Source organism: Lagenorhynchus albirostris, chromosome 2 (assembly GCF_949774975.1).
Source record: "Lagenorhynchus albirostris chromosome 2, mLagAlb1.1, whole genome shotgun sequence".
Lineage (NCBI taxonomy): Eukaryota > Metazoa > Chordata > Mammalia > Artiodactyla > Delphinidae > Lagenorhynchus > Lagenorhynchus albirostris.
In genome coordinates, this window is record NC_083096.1 from 134,034,725 (window position 1) to 134,052,846 (window position 18,122).

Consider the following 18,122-nt stretch of genomic DNA (forward strand, 5'->3'; position numbering starts at 1 on the left):
TTCCCATTCTTTCCTGTGCTTTGATCTCTCTGTAAAGCTTTAGAGAAGGTGGTCATCACACCCCCGTCAAGGTCAGGTAGTCCAACCATCACCTGGGAACTCTGCCTCCAGCTGTCACTCTTTTAGTCATTGTTTCAGGTACTAAGAAAAGCCAAATTTATGTGTTTAAGCTACTTCTATTCCCTGTCATCTTTAAAATATCAGGAGAGCTGTTCTCCCTCTAATTCATCAAGTAATGATTCCCATTATTCCAAAAGGTTTTGAAATCCTGTACTGTCTGATCACATGTTCCCATACTTTTCAGAGACAAGCCAAGATTTCTTTTCTCTTTCCTTCCAGTTTCATCTTCCATCTCCTCCCTCTGCCAAGCCTAGCCACGCAGCTGCCATGGCTACTGGCTCTGACCTTCTGCCAGGCTCTTATTCTTCGCGAATGTTCAACGTACACACCTTTGAACTGGTTACTTTGATCTAAACTTTTTTTCTATTTGATGGATGAGTTGCATTAACCTTGGTACCTCATCACATGCATTTCTCTTGGATTGTAAGTTACTGGAAGGCAGGGCTCTAAGAAGCATGAGGAACTCTTTCTAATAAGAATCCATAAAAGTAGATGCTGTTTGATGATCATGAGGATAGCATGCAAAGCCACTCAAATAATAGGCAAAATTTAATATTTCATATCTTGACTTCAGCCCTTGGCATGTAGTTACACCATTTCATCCACCCAAACACCCAGTCGTTTCCACACCTGACGTGGTTGGTAGCACCCTAGAGTGCTGTTTGCTCTGATCTGGTCTTGGTTCTACAAACTCATGCTACAGCCATCGCTGGGGATCGTGCCTTTCACTGAAGCCTATGCAGTGAGGGGCCAGGCGTAGGTGTGCATTCACGTGTGCAGAGCATGACCGGCGACCGGCGCCGCATCTCAGCCATACTTACTTGGTGAGGTGGGGGACGCGGCACCTCCTTCCGCTGACGTGGTCGGAGGCTTTGTGTCTGGCACCGGCAGAGGCACAGGCCTGGCCATCGGTGGTGGCGGCGGTGGTGGCAACATGGGGGTGGGGAGGAATGGGTTGTGCACTTTGCCTTGGCTACTCCCGTTGGGCTGCCAGCGTGGGAACCAAACAAAACACGCACAAGAGAAAGAAGACACAGATAGAACCATTAGCCGCTTCGGAAAACAAAAGATTCCTTAGGCACCTTTCACGTAAATTACTAAGTATTCTAGCTACTTGAATTCTTCCGTAAGAGCATATGGATGAAGAGCAGTGGGTTGCTCTTAAGGCATTCCACAAAAGTACAGTCTTAGGCACACATGCTCAATGCACCCTAAGCTTACCTCTTGAACGACTCTGACCTTCTTTGCATCTGATTCTAGAAAATGACCTGCCAACTTTTGCTTGGTATGTTTTGATTCTGTATTAACTGTGACTTTTGTCATCATTCTCATGATTATTGAATATTGATTTAATATATAAGTGTTTTATAGATTGTGGAATTATTCCATCATGTCTATTTATACAGATATAACAAAGTTTCCTAAACATGCATTTGAGATTAAAAAAATATTTTATTTTCACTCTTCAAAGTTGATATTATATAACATTTAATAAATATGTTAAGTGAACATAAAAAATTTCTTTCACATATTGTATAACATCAGGCACAGAAACTTTAGAATTCAGCTGTCAAAATTCTGCTAAGGAAAAATATCACTTCTAATTTTGATTTAAATTATATAAGCATATGCCTTAAGAGTCATATTTATCTGGCTGCCTGATGTTAGAACAACCAAGTAACAGCTCTTTAACAAAAGAAAAGTTGCCTTCTGAAGAAAGCAATAAAATCCATTTATTTTTGAGTTTTTCGAAACAGTCCCGTGAAGGACCTGCCTTAAACCCTATAAAATTTTGATCAAAATGCAAAACTGGTCATTTGATAGTTATAGGGGATGATGTCAGGACTATTAAAAGAGTTAGAAATTTTAAAAGTCAGATGCTTGATGCTGGTGATCACTTCAGTTTTCCATGGCTTCCCAAGTGGCCTTTCTGCCTCTGGTCTTCAGTGACACTATTCAACCAACAATAACAGCTCCTACTTAGGCTCTAGTCCTGAATCAAAATTCAGTTGCTGGCCCAGGCTTTTAAGTTTAAGCTTAGTAATTCTGCAGAGGAAGTATCACTGCCTCATCAACATTCACTTATATATTTAGTATTGTTCCTCAAAGACAATCTCATCTGACAGTCAGAATGTTGTGCTTTCTTGCCAACAAACTTGCCTGTGTGCCATTTCTGAGTGGGCTAAAAGTCCACAAGTGAATGCTTTAGAATAAGCCAAGCAAATGAATACACAAGCAAAAAGAAAAAAGGGTCCATTGATTTGTTGTCTAGACAGAAATGTATCTGCTAACACATCACCAGACATTAGTCAAGGCTGCCTGTTCTGTCTCAGATATGCAGAATCAGGTATTTCTTCGAGGGAAGAAAATCGGTGATAGGGTCGTGTGATATAATATTCTAAATTAGGCAGTAATAATTATGGCCCATCTGTGGCTTCATTACAGTTATTAGGAGAAAAGGAAAATCACATTTGGCTTTATGCTGGTCATTATTTCCAATTCATTGTTATTATTATTGGCCTTGGGATAGAGCTCTCCATTGCAAACATTTGGTTCTATATTTGAAATAAAATTTGTGATTTTAAAAAATCACTTTTACATTAGGAATATTGTTTCAAATTGTGATTTGGTTCATTTGAGAAAAAATGAAAACCTCCATTCGAAACTACTGAATACTATTTAGCTTTATACAAAGATAAGTGGGAAAGATAACTACTTGCAGAAATAACAAACTATAATAAACTACTTCTAGAATCTTGAGTTCAAGTACTGGTCAACTTGATGTAAAGTGTTAGAGGACTATTTTTTAAAAATATCAACTTAGTTGATCTGAAACATCTGTGCCCCCTCCTCCCCCTACCTCTCCCTACCACCCAAAATCATTATTTCAAACTATTTGGTCTTTCTATTTTGTTAACTGCGTGAGCCCTTGGGTTAGTATGCATGAGGTGGAATTATCTGCCCACAGACCTTAGAAGGTTACACAGTTCACCCTTGAGATGATTTATATCCATAAACTTGACAGTTGCAAAGTTAACACAAACACTGTTTTTAAACCCTGGCCAATCCCTCTTAGAGTAAGTTAACTTTCCCACAATCTAGAATAAATATGACATTTGCCTGCAGTCAGTCAACACAACATCAGAGCACAACGTCATATGGTCATAAGGTCTTCCCTTGTTATTTTTACGTTCGGTTAATATTTCTAAAAAATTGAAAAAAAAAAAAAAAAGAAGTTTCCTTACATTGAGGAACCCCACCTGTCCAGCCTGCTGACCAGCATCAGGGCAGACAAGTTGGACAAACTCTTTCAGCGTCTCCTGAGGGTGATAGCGGATGGCTGGGTGGGAGAAGTAAGGCCCAGGCTGCTGGATGATGGGTGATGTTGGAAAATGAAGAGTTGATGGTGTCGCATGTGGACTTGCTGTAGGAAAAGAAAACATCAGAGTTAATAAGAGAAAGACTTGTTTTGCCACAGCTTTTAAACTGGATTCAACTTCCTTTTAAAATTTCTTCTCCTGACCCAATTCCTAGTAACTGCTCGTGTGACAGCATTTAACCCTGGAGAGGTCTGATAGATTTTCTTCCTTAAAGCTCTAAGACAAACATGGAGGCTAGATGAGGGTAGAGTTTCAAGCTGTCTTTCTATTTTCAGTGGACATGAGTTATAAAGGCATTAATAATCCTTGGTGAAGCTGAAGATTATTCATTACCTTAAGAGCCTTTTTAATGAAGCAGGCAATAAAAAATGTATTTGGTAGATTAGGCCTGATTTAACTGACATTACATATGACAAATTCTAGTTTGCACATACGGATCCCCTTTCATGCTAAGATTTCCATAGACAATAATTCATTGTTAAAGCTCTTATACTCCTTTCAAGGAAATTTCTAGGGACTAATTCAGGATGAAATTTTTTGAAGTCTGTAGTAAATGATCACTTAATGAACCCATGCAATTTGGGTGCCTCACTTTACATAGAAGGTTTATGTTGCCTTTTTTTTTGGCCATTTCAAAGCCAAACTCAGAAACGCATAGATGTTAGTTATAGCAGGGGAACCCACAGGCTGAGTAGGTAGGCAGTGACCCCTGCTAAATTGTTGGCCCTCTGCTCATACAAACTGATGAAAGGCTCAGACAACCATCATTCCCTTATATTTGAACCCTGCTGAGTTTCACTGATACAGGAAGAAGATTACATTAGATTTAAAAAACGTATGTGAGGTGCTTAATAATCTTTCCTGGGAAGATTTCTGCCCTTGAAGTGGAAGGGTGATTCGTGAAGCCTGCTGAAGGGTAAGAACAGCACATGGGAAGGGCTGAAGACACTCAAACCAAGGAACGCCGAGGTGGCGGCTCTCACTCCCCAATGAGGGCCAGAAAAACAACTGCCAAGTAAAAGCAGATGAGAGTATTTATTTTTCCTTTACTTTTTGCAGTTTAAATCTTTAAACTCAAGAAGGCCCTGCAAAGAGAAAACAAAGGAATACCCAAATATTTGGAAAGTAAGACTTTCCTAATATTGAGGGTGACTCATAAAACGAAGAACAACTAAGTGAGACCGGCCACACTTTCTACCACCATCCCATCTGTCAAAAAAGGATGCATCTCTATTGATCCCCGGACACGGGATTTTTGTTCCCTACTGTAGCTGTAGGACTGGAGCATTTTCTGACTAATAATTAGAGTGGCTAGGACTCTGAGGTTCAGAATGGCATCTGTAGTTTTTAAAGAGTAGAAATAGGGGTTTGGAGTGGAAACAAGAGTCCAGTCCATACGTTGCAGATGACCTGATGGGATCCTTTCATTCATGCAACCTTTAACCTATCCAAAAATATTCCAAGGCTCCTACTATGGGCTTGGGATACAACACTGAGACAATACAAAGTTTTGTGTTCAATCACATAATTGAGGGCATCTTGAACATAACCCATTCGAACTAGAATTCTTGTCACCTTCCACCCCTCATACTGGCTCTTCTCTCTTCTCCATATTAGTAAATAGCTTTTCCATCCATTTAATGATTCACTGTCATATCCCTCGAACAGTGTCTGGCACTCAGTAAATATTTGTTGATGGTTCAATGAATGATTAAATATATGAGTGGTACAGAAATTAATAAAGTAACCATACAAATAAATGTAAACTTAAAAAAATATTTTTAACCTGGCAAACAGCCAGAGAGCTTGTAGAAAAACTGGTAAAACTTTGGGCTTCATACACTGAATGGTAAGTCTTGGAATCCATTACTGTCTGAGTTAAGATCTACAGCTAAAAAGTTAAATGGCTCTGGTCATCTCTTACTTTGCAAATTGTGCTTTAAAGAACCCAAGGAATTTTTTCATCTAATATGGTATGGTCATCTTTGCTGGTAGCAAGAAGCTTTGACCCAGTGCCGTGCATTTGACCGAATAGTTTCTAGTTAGAGCTGGAATGTGGCATCTCCCAAATGAGGCTGGGAATGTACTGAGCACAACAAAATGATACACTCAACTTTTACAGCATGTCAAACACAAAGGGGGCAACTCCATTGTCAAGAGCCCCCAGGAAGCAGACCTTAATGATAAAGTGGCAATGCTTCGGGTGCTCAATGGAAAGTGATGAATGATTGTGAGATTATGAAATTGTGGTGGCCAGCAGAGAATGCTGCCCAAGGGAAAAAATTCACTTGAGCAAAGACTAGACAGATAAAAGTTAGAGAAACCTGACAGAGGAAATAATTCAACAGGACCGTGGAATCCCTCCCTTAATTGTTAATAAGCATCCTTGCCCTCCTGTTGTTGCTGCTGTTGTTAAATATGTAAAAGAAAATCATTAACAACTTGAATGTAGACCTTAGTTTCTTTATTACATTTTACTAAAAACAATTTATTCACCTTTTTCCTGTGTCATAGAGTTTATTTTAACATAGACCTAAGAACACATGGTACTATATGGAGTTAATTCCACAATGGTTGATTTATAAGGATCAATTAATTCTTAATTAATACCAGGAAATCATTTAGCCTGTAGATTCACATTAGACAACTGCTGAGTCTGCACTGCAAAGGGTCATCCTTCACAAACCCTACTTTCTCATGCCTTGGACATTCTGGTTCAGCCATTAGTCCACTGTGGAACTGGATATAAATCATTCAAGATCCTGAGCTTTAATTTCTTCAAACAGAAAACAGTTGTGTTACAGACATCACAAAGTACTCTTAAATATTAGTAAATACCCACTATTTCTCTGGATAACCTGCTAGCAGCACTCTTTTCCTGAACAATGAGACTGCATTGGGTTCTTCCATTGCTCTAAAGCTCAGACTTAAGATTTCAGCCATGTCTAAATTTGGTTTTCCTCCTTCCCTATTTCTTGTTTTCTCCCTTTTATCTTGGATTAGATGTTTTCAGTGTGCCTAAGTTTTTGTCCAAGTAGTTGCAGATTATTTTAGAAAGTGTCACTGGGGTTAAATCAGTCAACAAATCATTCAATCAGCAAAATTCATTAAATGTATTTTGAGATGGTCAGCTCAGGCCCTAGAGAAGAGAAAATACCATTGTGAATCTGGCATGGTGCTAATGCAATGCAGAAAAAATGGTATGAGTCCAAATTTTTGACGCAGAAAAACATCTCTTATGGATGTGTGTGTGTGAGTAGTTGACACAATAAAAAATTATAGCACATTATGTAAATGCATATTTAGATCCTTTAAAATGTGCATTATTTACTTGAGAGTCAATAAAGACTTTTCTCAAGTGGTTACAGTTTATTGCAATGCATCCATCTGTATCCAGGCTGATGTTAATACAATTTTGTGTATTAAAAGGCACTACAAAATTGGCTGCTTCTGGGGTCTAATACCTTAGGCCAGGAGCAGCAGAAAGTGTCAGAAACACTCCATTCTGGATGGATCTCACTACTAGTTTAAACTTTAACCAGAGGCCAAACTAGTTTCAAACAATTGCTTGTGCTTTTCACAAAGAATACCAGTAGGATGGGAAGGAAGGAAATTTGATCAGGTTTCTTTGGCTGGAATGGCCCTACCTACACGTTCTGAACAAAGTAGCCACCGTTAAAGAAGCAGAGACCCAGAATTTCCCAAAGCTGTAGGCTCAGTTATTTATTGCAAAATGATCATATTACTGGATACTTAAAAACAAGAAAGCAGGTCAGTCAGGTTGGTTTACCTGTTTGCACACCACCCACCCACCACCCCACACAGTGGCCCCGATTATTTAAAGGACTCTCCTGGTTTTAGCTTGAAAGAGAAAACGTTTAAAATTCAATGTGATTGAGTATATATATTTTTAACTTAAAAAAATTCTTCCTTCTTTAAGGCAGAATTGATTAAGACTGAGGAAGGAGAAGGTCAAGGTCATTACTGTTTTATTGTGTATGTTGAGAGACTTTTTGTGGTCCAACAATTGATTCTCGGTCTGAGAGTCCACTATAGGGAGGAGGCTTTATGGACACATTTCTAGCTCAAAGAAGAGAAATATGCTCTTCTGTTTAGCCCTGACATTGCCTTAATTCCTTTATTTCTTGTCCATGAACCACTGCAGACTCTCACGGACTGGACAGAGACTTGGATTCTTTTCATGTTAGCTTTTGCTTTCCGGCACCAGCCCTTAGATCCTAGTCTCTCTTTTATAGGAGGCTCCAAAGATAAGCTTTCAAGAGAGCAGTGCAAACAATAAAATCTAATCCTCCTTCAGGTGCAGCGTGCTCTTAAGACAGCGTTACACACAGCCTTCATCCCTCACAGAATGAATGACCACTCCCAAGCCCTGGCACTTGCGAAACTTCAGTCTTACTGTTAATTGACACTGTCTGTGGCAACAGGTGAGATTCCAAAATGTTTGTTTCACTCTGTTAGCACCATTAGAAGAAAAAGCTACTCATCTGTCTTCAGTGGTAGGATGTTTAGACAAAAATAACCATTTCCATAAAGTACAAGGTGGCATTAAGAACTCCTGACTACTCGTATTTAAAAGTAAAGATTTTAATAAGGCAGAGCTCTAAAAGGAGCAGAAAGTGGAAGAAAAAAATTGTGCTTAAAAAAAAAAGCCTTCTATAAGGGCAAACGGAACCTGAGTTGTTTGGGTTGTCAACTACTATGCAGTTTGCTTCTTCAGAAATTCAAAACCACAATATATAACAACATGATAGCCTACCTAAAGCTGAGAAATCTATCTTAATGGTCCATGGCTATAATTTATAAATCACGCATGAGTCAGACCTGCCATTTATGAAAGCCTAGAAGTTTGGAGTTATGGGATTTATTTTAACAGAGACACAAGGAACGAGGAATTGGCAATGGTTTTCAAGCCTTTGGGAGGTGGAACCTTTTCTAAATAACAAACCTGTGACTCAAGCCAAGGTTTTCAAAACATATAGTACGCATCTTTAACATCACTGAGAGGCATGCAAAAGAACCTGGGTATGTCAAATAAGAGAAATATATGACATCACATGACTTGCAAAACACCAGTATTTTTATATTATTGCTACCAAAGTAACTTGCTGTTACAGTAGATTTCCAAGATAACTGATATATTCTATTCCATTTGAGTTAAGGTAGAGGTTCAGGGTAGAGATCAAATTCCAATATCTTTTGGTCTGTTTTTAACCAAAAAAAAAAAAAAAAAAAAAAATAGAGAGGGGGTGAGGGGCAGGCCAAGGTCTTTTAAAATTTTAATTTAGATCAATTTTAGCTCTTGAAAGACTTTTCTTGCTCAAATGCCCTGGTTTATAGTCTAGACCAGGGGTTGGCAAACATTTTCTGTAAAGGCCATAGAGGACACAGTTTAGGCTTTCAAGGCCTCATGGTTTTTGCTGCAATTACTTGACTCTGCCACTAAACGCAGGAGCAGCCAGAGATATTACATAAACAAATCAGTGTAGCCATGTTCCAATACAATTTTATTTTAAAAAACAGGAAGAGGGCTAGATTTGACTGGTGGGCCATAGTTTGCTGGCCCCTGGTATAGACCCACATAATTCCTGTTCACCCTCCAAACACCTGCAACGCTCTGCTCGTGAGTTGTGCACCAATCACTGTTCCTTCCACCTCTTCCCTACCAAACTGCATCCTTGTCCCAGCTGGCCTTTCTGCTAGAACCTCACCTTTTTTGAAGGCTTCCAAAGCAACCTGCTTGCCATCTGTATCTCCACGAACTATCCACTGTCACTCTTTGATTGTCCCTTTTCACCATTATTTAACATGCCTTGTGTATGTGCTGGTTTCCCACATCCATGTGTATATCATGTCAAATTAAACATACGAGTCAGAAAAGTAGTAGATAACCGACAAGGACCTACTGTGTAGCACAGGGAACTATATACTCAATATTTTGTAATAACCTATAAGGGAAAAGAATCTGAAAAAGAATATATTTATATATATAAATTTATATATATATATGTATATATATGTATAACTGAACCACTGTGCTGTATACCTGAAACTAACAGGATGCTGTAAATCAACTATAGTTTAATAAAAAGAAAAGAAAGGAAAGAGAAGAGAAGAAAAGTAGAGTGATATAAGGACCATGGTCTTTGGAGTCAGATAGACATGGATTTAAATTTTAGCTCTATCATTTCCAGCTGTGATTCAAGTTTCCAAGCTTCTCTCAGTTTGCCATCTGTATAATGGGGCTTACACCTCATAGATTCGTTTTGAGGATTCAATGAGACAATGTATATAAGGCATATGGAGCAGCTCCTGACCATACGGTTAAGTGATCATCAATAAACAGCTTCTTTTACTTGTAATACTATTATAGGTAAGGATGGGTATGGGGATGAGAAATGACTAAATTGGAATTTGCTCCTATGTGCTAGGGACCTGTTCAAATCGTAGAATACACAGGGGGAAGGGAACAGTGGAGTAAGAGGCACCTGTTGCCTATCTGTCTCTTGGACAAATGAGTGCATAAATATTGATAAAAGAGTATGAGCTAACAATATGGATATGACATGAGGGTCTTGAAAAAAGTTCCATCAACAACAAAATGCAAACCCAAAGCAACAGAAGCAACCTTGATGTAAAAGTCATAGATTCCATAGAAACAATGACTGTAAAGGCTCTTTTTGGATGAAATACACCTTGAATCCCTACCTTTCCTTAAATCTTAGACTCTAAGACTTAACCTAGAAACTTAGAACTATGGGGCTATCTCCCTCTAGACTCTATTTTTTACTTAGACCTATAATCCTTAAGTGTCCATCCTGACCTCCCCCTTTACCATGTAGACCCCTGCTACCTAGGTACACTTCTGACCTAATCAGATTCTGAGCATGGTCTCGTCATAGCCTCATACAATGGAGATCTCTATCACTGCCCTTAAATGTCCCACTGTGTTAGTTATTGGGAGTTGCTTATCAGAGAGCCAATATATGTTAACTGCTTAAAAAGTTTTTTAGAAGCTCTGGGGTACTTTTTAGGAAAATTTTCTAGTTAGATAAAGAGACTTGGGTTTTAATTTTGTTGCTGTCTCTACCTGGCTTTAAATGTGGGCAACTTCTCTCTCCTCTGGTTCTTTCATCTGCAAAATGAGGAGTTTGAACGAAACAGTTGCTGAAGCTCATCGAGCTTTAAATTTCAATGAAATTCAGTCTCTGGGATTACATTTACAAATAACAATACAACTGATCCATATGTAACAACACTGAAATCTAAAAAATGTGAAACAAGGGAGTATGTGGGGTTTCAAAAAAAATTTATTTTCATTTATTTATTTTTTGGCTGCGTTGGGTCTTCGTAGCTGCGCACAGGCTTTCTCTAGTTGTGGTGAGCGGGGGCTACTCTTCGTTGCGGTGCGCGGGCTTCTCATTGTGGTGGCTTCTCTTGTTGCAGAGCACGGGCTCTAGGCACACGGGCTTCAGTAGTTGTGGCTCGCGGGCTCTAGAGCGCAGGCTCAGTAGTTGTGGCGCACGGGCTTAGTTGCTCCGCGGCACGTGGAATCTTCCCGGACCAGGGATCGAACCCGTGTCCCCTGCATTGGCAGGCGGATTCTTAACCACTGTGCCACCAGGGAAGTCCCGGGAGTATGTGGTTTTTAAAAGAAATTATTTTTTAAACGTTTCTGGGATATTAGGTTCTAGGGTATATCTAGACTCAGTCTCTAGGAGCCTGTGCCTTTGGGAAGGCTGTGATATTTAGAGTTTTAAAAACCCTGAGGGGGGCTTCCCTGGTGGCGCAGTGGTTGAGAGTCCGCCTGCCGATGCAGGGGACACGGGTTCGCGCCCCGGTCCGGGAGGATCCCACATGCCGCGGAGTGGCTGGGCCTGCGTGTCCAGAGCCTGTGCTCCGCAGCGGAGAGGCCACAACAGTGAGAGGCCCACGTACCGCAAAAAAAAAAACAAAACAAAAAACAAAACAAAAAAACCCTGAGGGAATGTGTCAGTTCAAGCTCTGTGAGATAGAGGCCCAGCCTTTGGGTCCTGACAGGACCTCTTCTCTGAAGAGATCATACTTGTGCACGAATCCCCTAAGCTGCCACGACGGCTAATGTGCAATGCATTCAAATGCCACAGAACAGCTGTGATTATTGGAGATATGAAGAGTGACTGGTTACTACGCAAAGTTGACAAGACTTCAGTTCCATGAAGGGAACTTGAGCTTCTACGTAATATGCAAGCAATACTGCGAGTCAAGAGATGAATAAAAGAAAAACATTTAAGGAAAAAACCACCACCATAGATTGGATGATCACAGAGGTTAACAGAAACAGGCAGAGAATGAATTCTCAAATGACCTGTCGGAAGGGCAGTCCCGCAAAAGAGAATTTCAAAAGTAAGCTCCGTGGAGGTTCTCTAGCCTATGCGAGGCCTACCAAGTCCTGGGACCGGCGCTGTTTGGGAGTCTTTGCTGGCTGACATTTAAAATAAAAAAGGCAAAACCAAGCAGATAAACAAACAAACCCCACAACAAACAAAGCTATGATTGATTCACGGCCTTCCCCCCACTACCCCCGCCCAACTGGCAGGTATACATTGCAGTTCAAGCCCCTGTTTCTGAGCAACAGGATTACTAAGGCACAGGTTTCAAAGTAGCCTCCTGAATTCACCCTACAGGATTTAGGGATTTATCCTACTGCTGGTAGATTTCTCACAAGGGGAGGAAGTAGGAGAAGAATTGGTCCAGTGTTTGAAGTCAGGGTACCAAAGATTTACCCCAGGCTGGGTATCAACCAGCTCTGTGTCAGCCTCCTATGCACCTTAGTTTCCTCCGCTGCAAAATGGAAATTGTATGTCTGAATGGTTTTTAGAGCTCAACTATTTTGGGTTTGAAATCATTCACTCCCTATGTGAGTCTCGGAAAAGTTATGTAACTTTTTCAAACCTGCATTTCCTTGTCTGTAAATTGGGTAAACTGGCAATAATTTAAGAGATCTTCCCGAAAATTAGAATTATTTCTAATTCTAGGTGCCTAGTACATAGTGGGCTCACACCTTTAAAATGAATGTGCTGAGAATATATTGTTTGCCAGACAGCGTGCTTGATTCTGGGCTATTTATTATTCTTAGAGTTGTGTTTTTAGGATAAATTCAGATATACGAAAAGTAATCAGGATCATGCAGTGCCATGTGGCAACCTGAGATAACTGGGAATCAAGACTTGAACTGTGCTCAACTGTTTGCATGGCCCTGGAGGTCCCCGGCATGGACTAAGTGTCACTCTTCTAAGACCGGGGTTTGACCTGTGCTCTGTAAGCTCCACCTGCAGCATGAAGTCACTTGGCTGGTAGGAGAGCCAAGCCCACTGCCAAGCACACAGGACAGCTTTGCTCTTATCTCCTGTACTGGACAGCTCTCAGTTTTGGCTGCCCAGCAGTCTTGCACCCTTTCTTCTGGAAACAGAGCTCTAATGTTTCTTTGGGTAACTATCCTTCCCTCCACCTCAGTCTGTCATTAGCCTAGACTTTACCCTCCCCCCAGTTCTGTGGGTGGGCAGGTAACCCAGGCCACACCAATGAGAAACCCTGTTATCTTTTTTTTTTTTTAATGTCCGGGAAGACACCTCTGGGCCAGAGGCACGGGGAGCCCCACTCATGGCACCAGGCCTGGCTGCAGGGCCCCCCAGTATTGCTGTTGCTATGAGGGCGGGGGCCAGGGATTGTCCTGTGGAGCCACTGTTCACTTGCGTGGGGGACCCTTCCTTTCTTCCGGGGTGTGCTCAGCTTCTGCATGTCCTGGATCTTGTCCAGCAGGCCAGAGACGGAGGCCTCAGTGGGTTTGTAACAGTCCACCAGCAGCTCCTTGATCCTGGCAGCTGGGTCTCATCACTCTCCACATCCAGGAGTTCACCCACAGCAATCTCCAGCTCCAGGATCCCCTCTTCCTGGTAGTTGTAGAGGCCGGGGAGCTGCTCCAGGATCCACTCCTCCAGGTTGAGGCGCTTCCGTAGCTCCTCGGGGTCATACTTAGCCGTCACCTTCCCTTGGCACCTTACTGGGCCCTCACCTGCAGCCCCAGGGGGGCTCTGAAAGCAGACACTGCCACTGCCCAGCTTGGGGGCCAGGACTGCCAATGCTGTGCCCCCTGCGGGGTGGCTGTCCACCTGGCAGCTCCCTCCACCCCATTATTTTTTTAAACATAAAGATTATTTTAAAAGTGAGCAAATGACCCAAACCAGGCCAATCAGAGCCATAAGCATCCTACTCTAGGGAGTAGGACCGTCCCTAGATCTCTTGTGGAACAGCTGTTCTCTTTCCCTTGGGATTGTTACATGGGTGGGGATTAAGTCTGGAGCTGCTCATATCATCAGTGCCATGATCTGAGGAGATTTAGTCTAAGAATCAAGTTCACACAAAGGACAGCAGAGCTGAGAAAGATAAAGATATAGATTTCTGAAGGTATAGCCTGAGCGTCTGGATCCAGCTCTACCTGAACCCGCAAACCCTCTGACTTTTCGGTTACATGAACCAATCCATTATCTCCTTTTGGGGAGACTGGAGGGGTGATTAAGCAATCTGGCTGGGTTCTTTCACTTGTACGAATATTTCACTTGAAAGGGTGCTTATTAACATGTCTTCTGTTCATTACTGGGTATGCAACAGTTCAACAACTCTTATTATGGTATTCAGGAATTTGAGGTTTCAGGAAGATCTAGAGATATCCCTCAGCAATACCAAGGTTTTCTAAATCTGTATTGTATGCCAATAGAAGGGACCCATACAACCTGACACAAATAAATCCAAATTCCCACAATCACTTTAAATACCTGTGCTATGTGATCCCTGCTAATTCCCCTCTCATGAATCTCATCCGAGCAATAATTATTTGTTCTTCTGTTCCACTAGGTTGCAGGGGCAGGACTGGCTTGTCTGGTTTGCTCGTTAGGGCCTAGCACAGTGCTTGGAAGATGATACATTCTCAAAAATTATTTGCTGAATTGACTCTCGTAAATAACAGTGGTGCTTACCTCCCTTTCTTTTTAAAGATTTTTTTTTGATGTGGACCATTTTTAAAGTCTTTATTGAATTTGTTACAATATTGCTTCTGTTTTATGATTTTTGGTTTTTTGGCCGCGAGGCATGGATCTTAGCTCCCTGACCAGGGATCAAACCTGCACCCCTTCCATTGGAAGGCAAAGTCCTAGCCACTGGACCGCCAGGGAAGTCCTGGCGCTTATCCCTTTAGCAAGAGCCATGCCTGAATGAAGACAAGCCAAAGCAGTCTTCACCATGGCTATGGGCTAATCATCATGGAAGGGGGTTCACCTGCCTGACTGGGAAGACCCCCCCCCCCGCCGCCGCGTTCTTCTAACCACACAAGAATAATGGGATGGAGTAACCACGCTGTTTCACTTCCCTGAGGCCCCATCTCTTCTAGGCTATGAGGCTCCTCCCAGTGAAGGGAAAAAAAACACTCCTTCTGGACCCATAGGAGCAGATAAAAGAGAGAACTGGGGATGCGGGGTGAGGAACGAGGGAAGTGAGAATCCTTTCAAGAGAACCACACAGAAAGACCGCAAAAAATGATATGGCTATGGGGGGGAATCTGAGACAGCTAACATTAAAATATATATATATATATATATATATATATATATATATATATATATATATATAGGCTGCATTGGGTCTTCGTTGCTGTTTTCTCAAGTTGGGGTGAGCAGGGGCTACTTTTCGTTGTAGCACACGGGCTTCTCCTTGCGGTGGCTTCTCTTGTTGCAGAGCACGGGTTCCAGGTGCGCGGGGTGGCTTCTCTTGTTGCGGAGCATGGGCTCTAGGTGCGTGGGCTTCAGCAGTTGTGGCGCACGGGCTTAGTTGCTCCGCGGCATGTGGGATCTTCCCGGACCAGGGCTTGAACCCGTGTCCCCTGCATTGGCAGGTGGATTCTTAACCACTGCGCCACCAGGTAAGTCCCTGAGACAGTTAACATTTAGTAACATACTAATAACATATGTGGCCCTTTCCATGTGTCATTTCACTTCCTCCTCCTATTAACACCTTAACGTTTTGTACAGGTGGGAAATTAAGAGACCAGCAGAGGATGGGTGACTGGCACAAGCTTATGCAGATCCCAAGTGGCTGGCCAGGATTTGCATTCTATCCTGGCTGACTCTACAGTCCATGCTCTTTTCACTGCACTCTGCTGCTCCCATTTGAATTATTTTTCAGAGGTCAAATGGCTTATTTCCTTTCATGATATTTGCCTCATAGGTCCCTTATTACCGTAATACAACCTGGCAACTCTGATGTTCCTCACATGTGTTTTGTGCATAAGAAGAATGAATTGTTTGGGGCTGGGGGAAGCAACTGCCATTTAGTACTAAGAAATATGGCAAATGTAAGTTTACTGTGGAAATACACATTTTAAAAAACATTCCATACACCTGAGTGGTTAAATACGCTAGTTTCAACAATACAAAGGATGCAGCGTGAAATGGGTAACTCTCCGCGATCCTGCAGCTACATTAACAGGACTGTACATTCCCATTTCGAGTATCAGTGCTCAGCCCCCTTTGCCTACATGGATGATAAGCTGATACTACATAAACATTGTTAAAGCTACAGTTCCATGCTACAGTAATTCACTTAACTTTAACATGATTTATGGTTCTGTCAATCGATGAGGTTGAAAACCCTGTGCTGAAGCTTAAATGTGAGCTTCATATTTAAAACAGCAAGTGTGTGTGTGTGTGTGTGTGTGTGTGTGTGTGTGTGTGTGACAGAAGAAAACATCTCATATAGAGAGGAGATACAAGTCCAATATTGACTTTTTATTCTACTCTGAAAAAAGAAAAATAAAGAATCAATCTAAACATGGAATCAACATTATATTAAGCTAAACCAGAAAGACCTGGGGGTTTATCTGATTATGTGATTTATAGTACAAGTGATACCCAGAAGTCTTATCAGTGACATAATTCCAAAGAAACCTTGCTCAGAACCCACGCCTTCACTGTGGCTTCATGTGTGGATTTGTGGTTGGGGGGCGGGTAGGGGTGTGGAAGTGAGGGAGGGAGAGATGGAGAGATGGAGAGCAGCTTCTTTTGTCCAGATGAGTTTAAATCTGGGTCCACGTGGTTAATCACCCATCACCCTATTCTCCTCTCCGGTGCTCACCCGGGAGGCATTTTGCCTCTTTAAGAGATAAGGAGCCAATTGGTCTTACTGCTCTAACCTGTCCTCCTCGGGACGACATATTAACAGATTCCACTGCAGAAGAGCTCTCTTTAGAAGTTTGCTGCTGGGATGACAAATTAACCCAGCAGGGTGTCCCACACATCTACCTCAGTACAAATTATTAGTGTAATAGAGCTTTTAGTTATGCATTTATCTAGTAATTATTGAACGGTTACACAAAACCAAGCTGAGCGCCACGGCCCTTTATGAGGCTTGCTCGGTGGGTGGCCTTCCAGTTCATTTAGGATACCAGTTCACTTGCAGACAAATTAGCTAAACAGCCTTCTCCTTTAAATATTTTCCATGTCACAGTGAAACTCTTTACAGTACAGTAAAGGTACAGTTTTAATTACATGCTTCCTGACTTTTGTTTAGTTGTAGTTTTGAAACATTTGCTCTAACTGTGTTTTCCTTTGGCTGGGCAGTAATAGTTGGTTGTAAGTATCTGGCTAATGAATTTAATAATTTCCGGAACTGGGACTTAAAGGGCCTTTGCTAAAAAGCTGCTTCTCTTTACCATCCAGTTCCTCCAAAGCCCATCGACAACGTTTCCCATTAGGCTGGACACCAGCACTTGAGCTAACCTTGCCCAGTGTTCACAAGCCCTCTTACTCTCTTTTTAGTGCTCCTCAAAGGTCGTACTTGTTAGGTCTGTGATGCCTGCATTTGGAAGTCAATTCTGATTGTTAGGAAGACAATGTAATGTCTTCTCAAATGACATACTCCAGTAATAAATAAACACCTTGCATCTGTTGGCAGATTATTTCAGCGCCTTGTTAGCAACAGGTACTTAATTGCTTCTCATTTTCCTGAGATGATTCACTTGCACTAAACCAGGAGAGACAAATTAGATTCAGCTCCACTGAAAGGAGCACCAGCGTGTTCCACAACTAAGTTAAGAAGTTTTCCTAAGAGGCAAAGAAGTTTGCCAATATGATACGAGAATGCTAAACGAAACTACTGCTTAGGTAGAGGGCCTATGTCAAGGAAGGGTGCCATGGTTATGAGAGTGACGAGGCGCCAGGGACTATTCCTTCTTCAGGATCCTTAGTTTGGGCAGACGCATTTCTAATACCATAGAAAATATTCCATAAAAAGGGGATCAAATCATTTTGTGCTCAGCATTTCTCTTAATGCCCATGAAAGTAGAAGTTCTTAATTAAAACCAAGCAAACGTATATCGAGCATTCATTCACCATGCTATGCATCTCCCTAAATGTTGCCAAATACACACACTTGAATATTGTATTATTATCACACATGGGGGATGGAAAGAACTCCCTATTATTCCCGAACTTTCTGTTTGCTTTCAATCAAATCCGTGTTCTCATTCATTTATTCAACAAATATTTATTGAGTGCTTTCCTAATGCCAGGCACA

At 41.6% G+C, this 18,122-nt stretch overlaps 1 protein-coding gene and 1 pseudogene across 4 annotated transcripts in view; both read right to left on the reverse strand.

Moving 5' to 3' along the window:
* NFIA (nuclear factor I A) overlaps window positions 1–18,122 on the reverse strand; it is a 393,406-nt gene that overhangs the window by 61,691 nt on the left and 313,593 nt on the right. For 3 of the 4 annotated variants that reach the window (XM_060139908.1, XM_060139907.1, XM_060139905.1), the window contains 2 exons: window positions 3,366–3,544; window positions 942–1,107 (listed from right to left, as the gene is read on the reverse strand). In XM_060139908.1, the coding sequence (XP_059995891.1) occupies window positions 942–1,107; window positions 3,366–3,544 (345 nt within the window). The remainder of the gene's footprint in view (window positions 1–941; window positions 1,108–3,365; window positions 3,545–18,122) is intronic. The other variant, XM_060139906.1, reaches the window with a different exon arrangement.
* LOC132516460 (protein phosphatase 1 regulatory subunit 14B-like) lies at window positions 13,095–16,761 on the reverse strand (annotated as a pseudogene).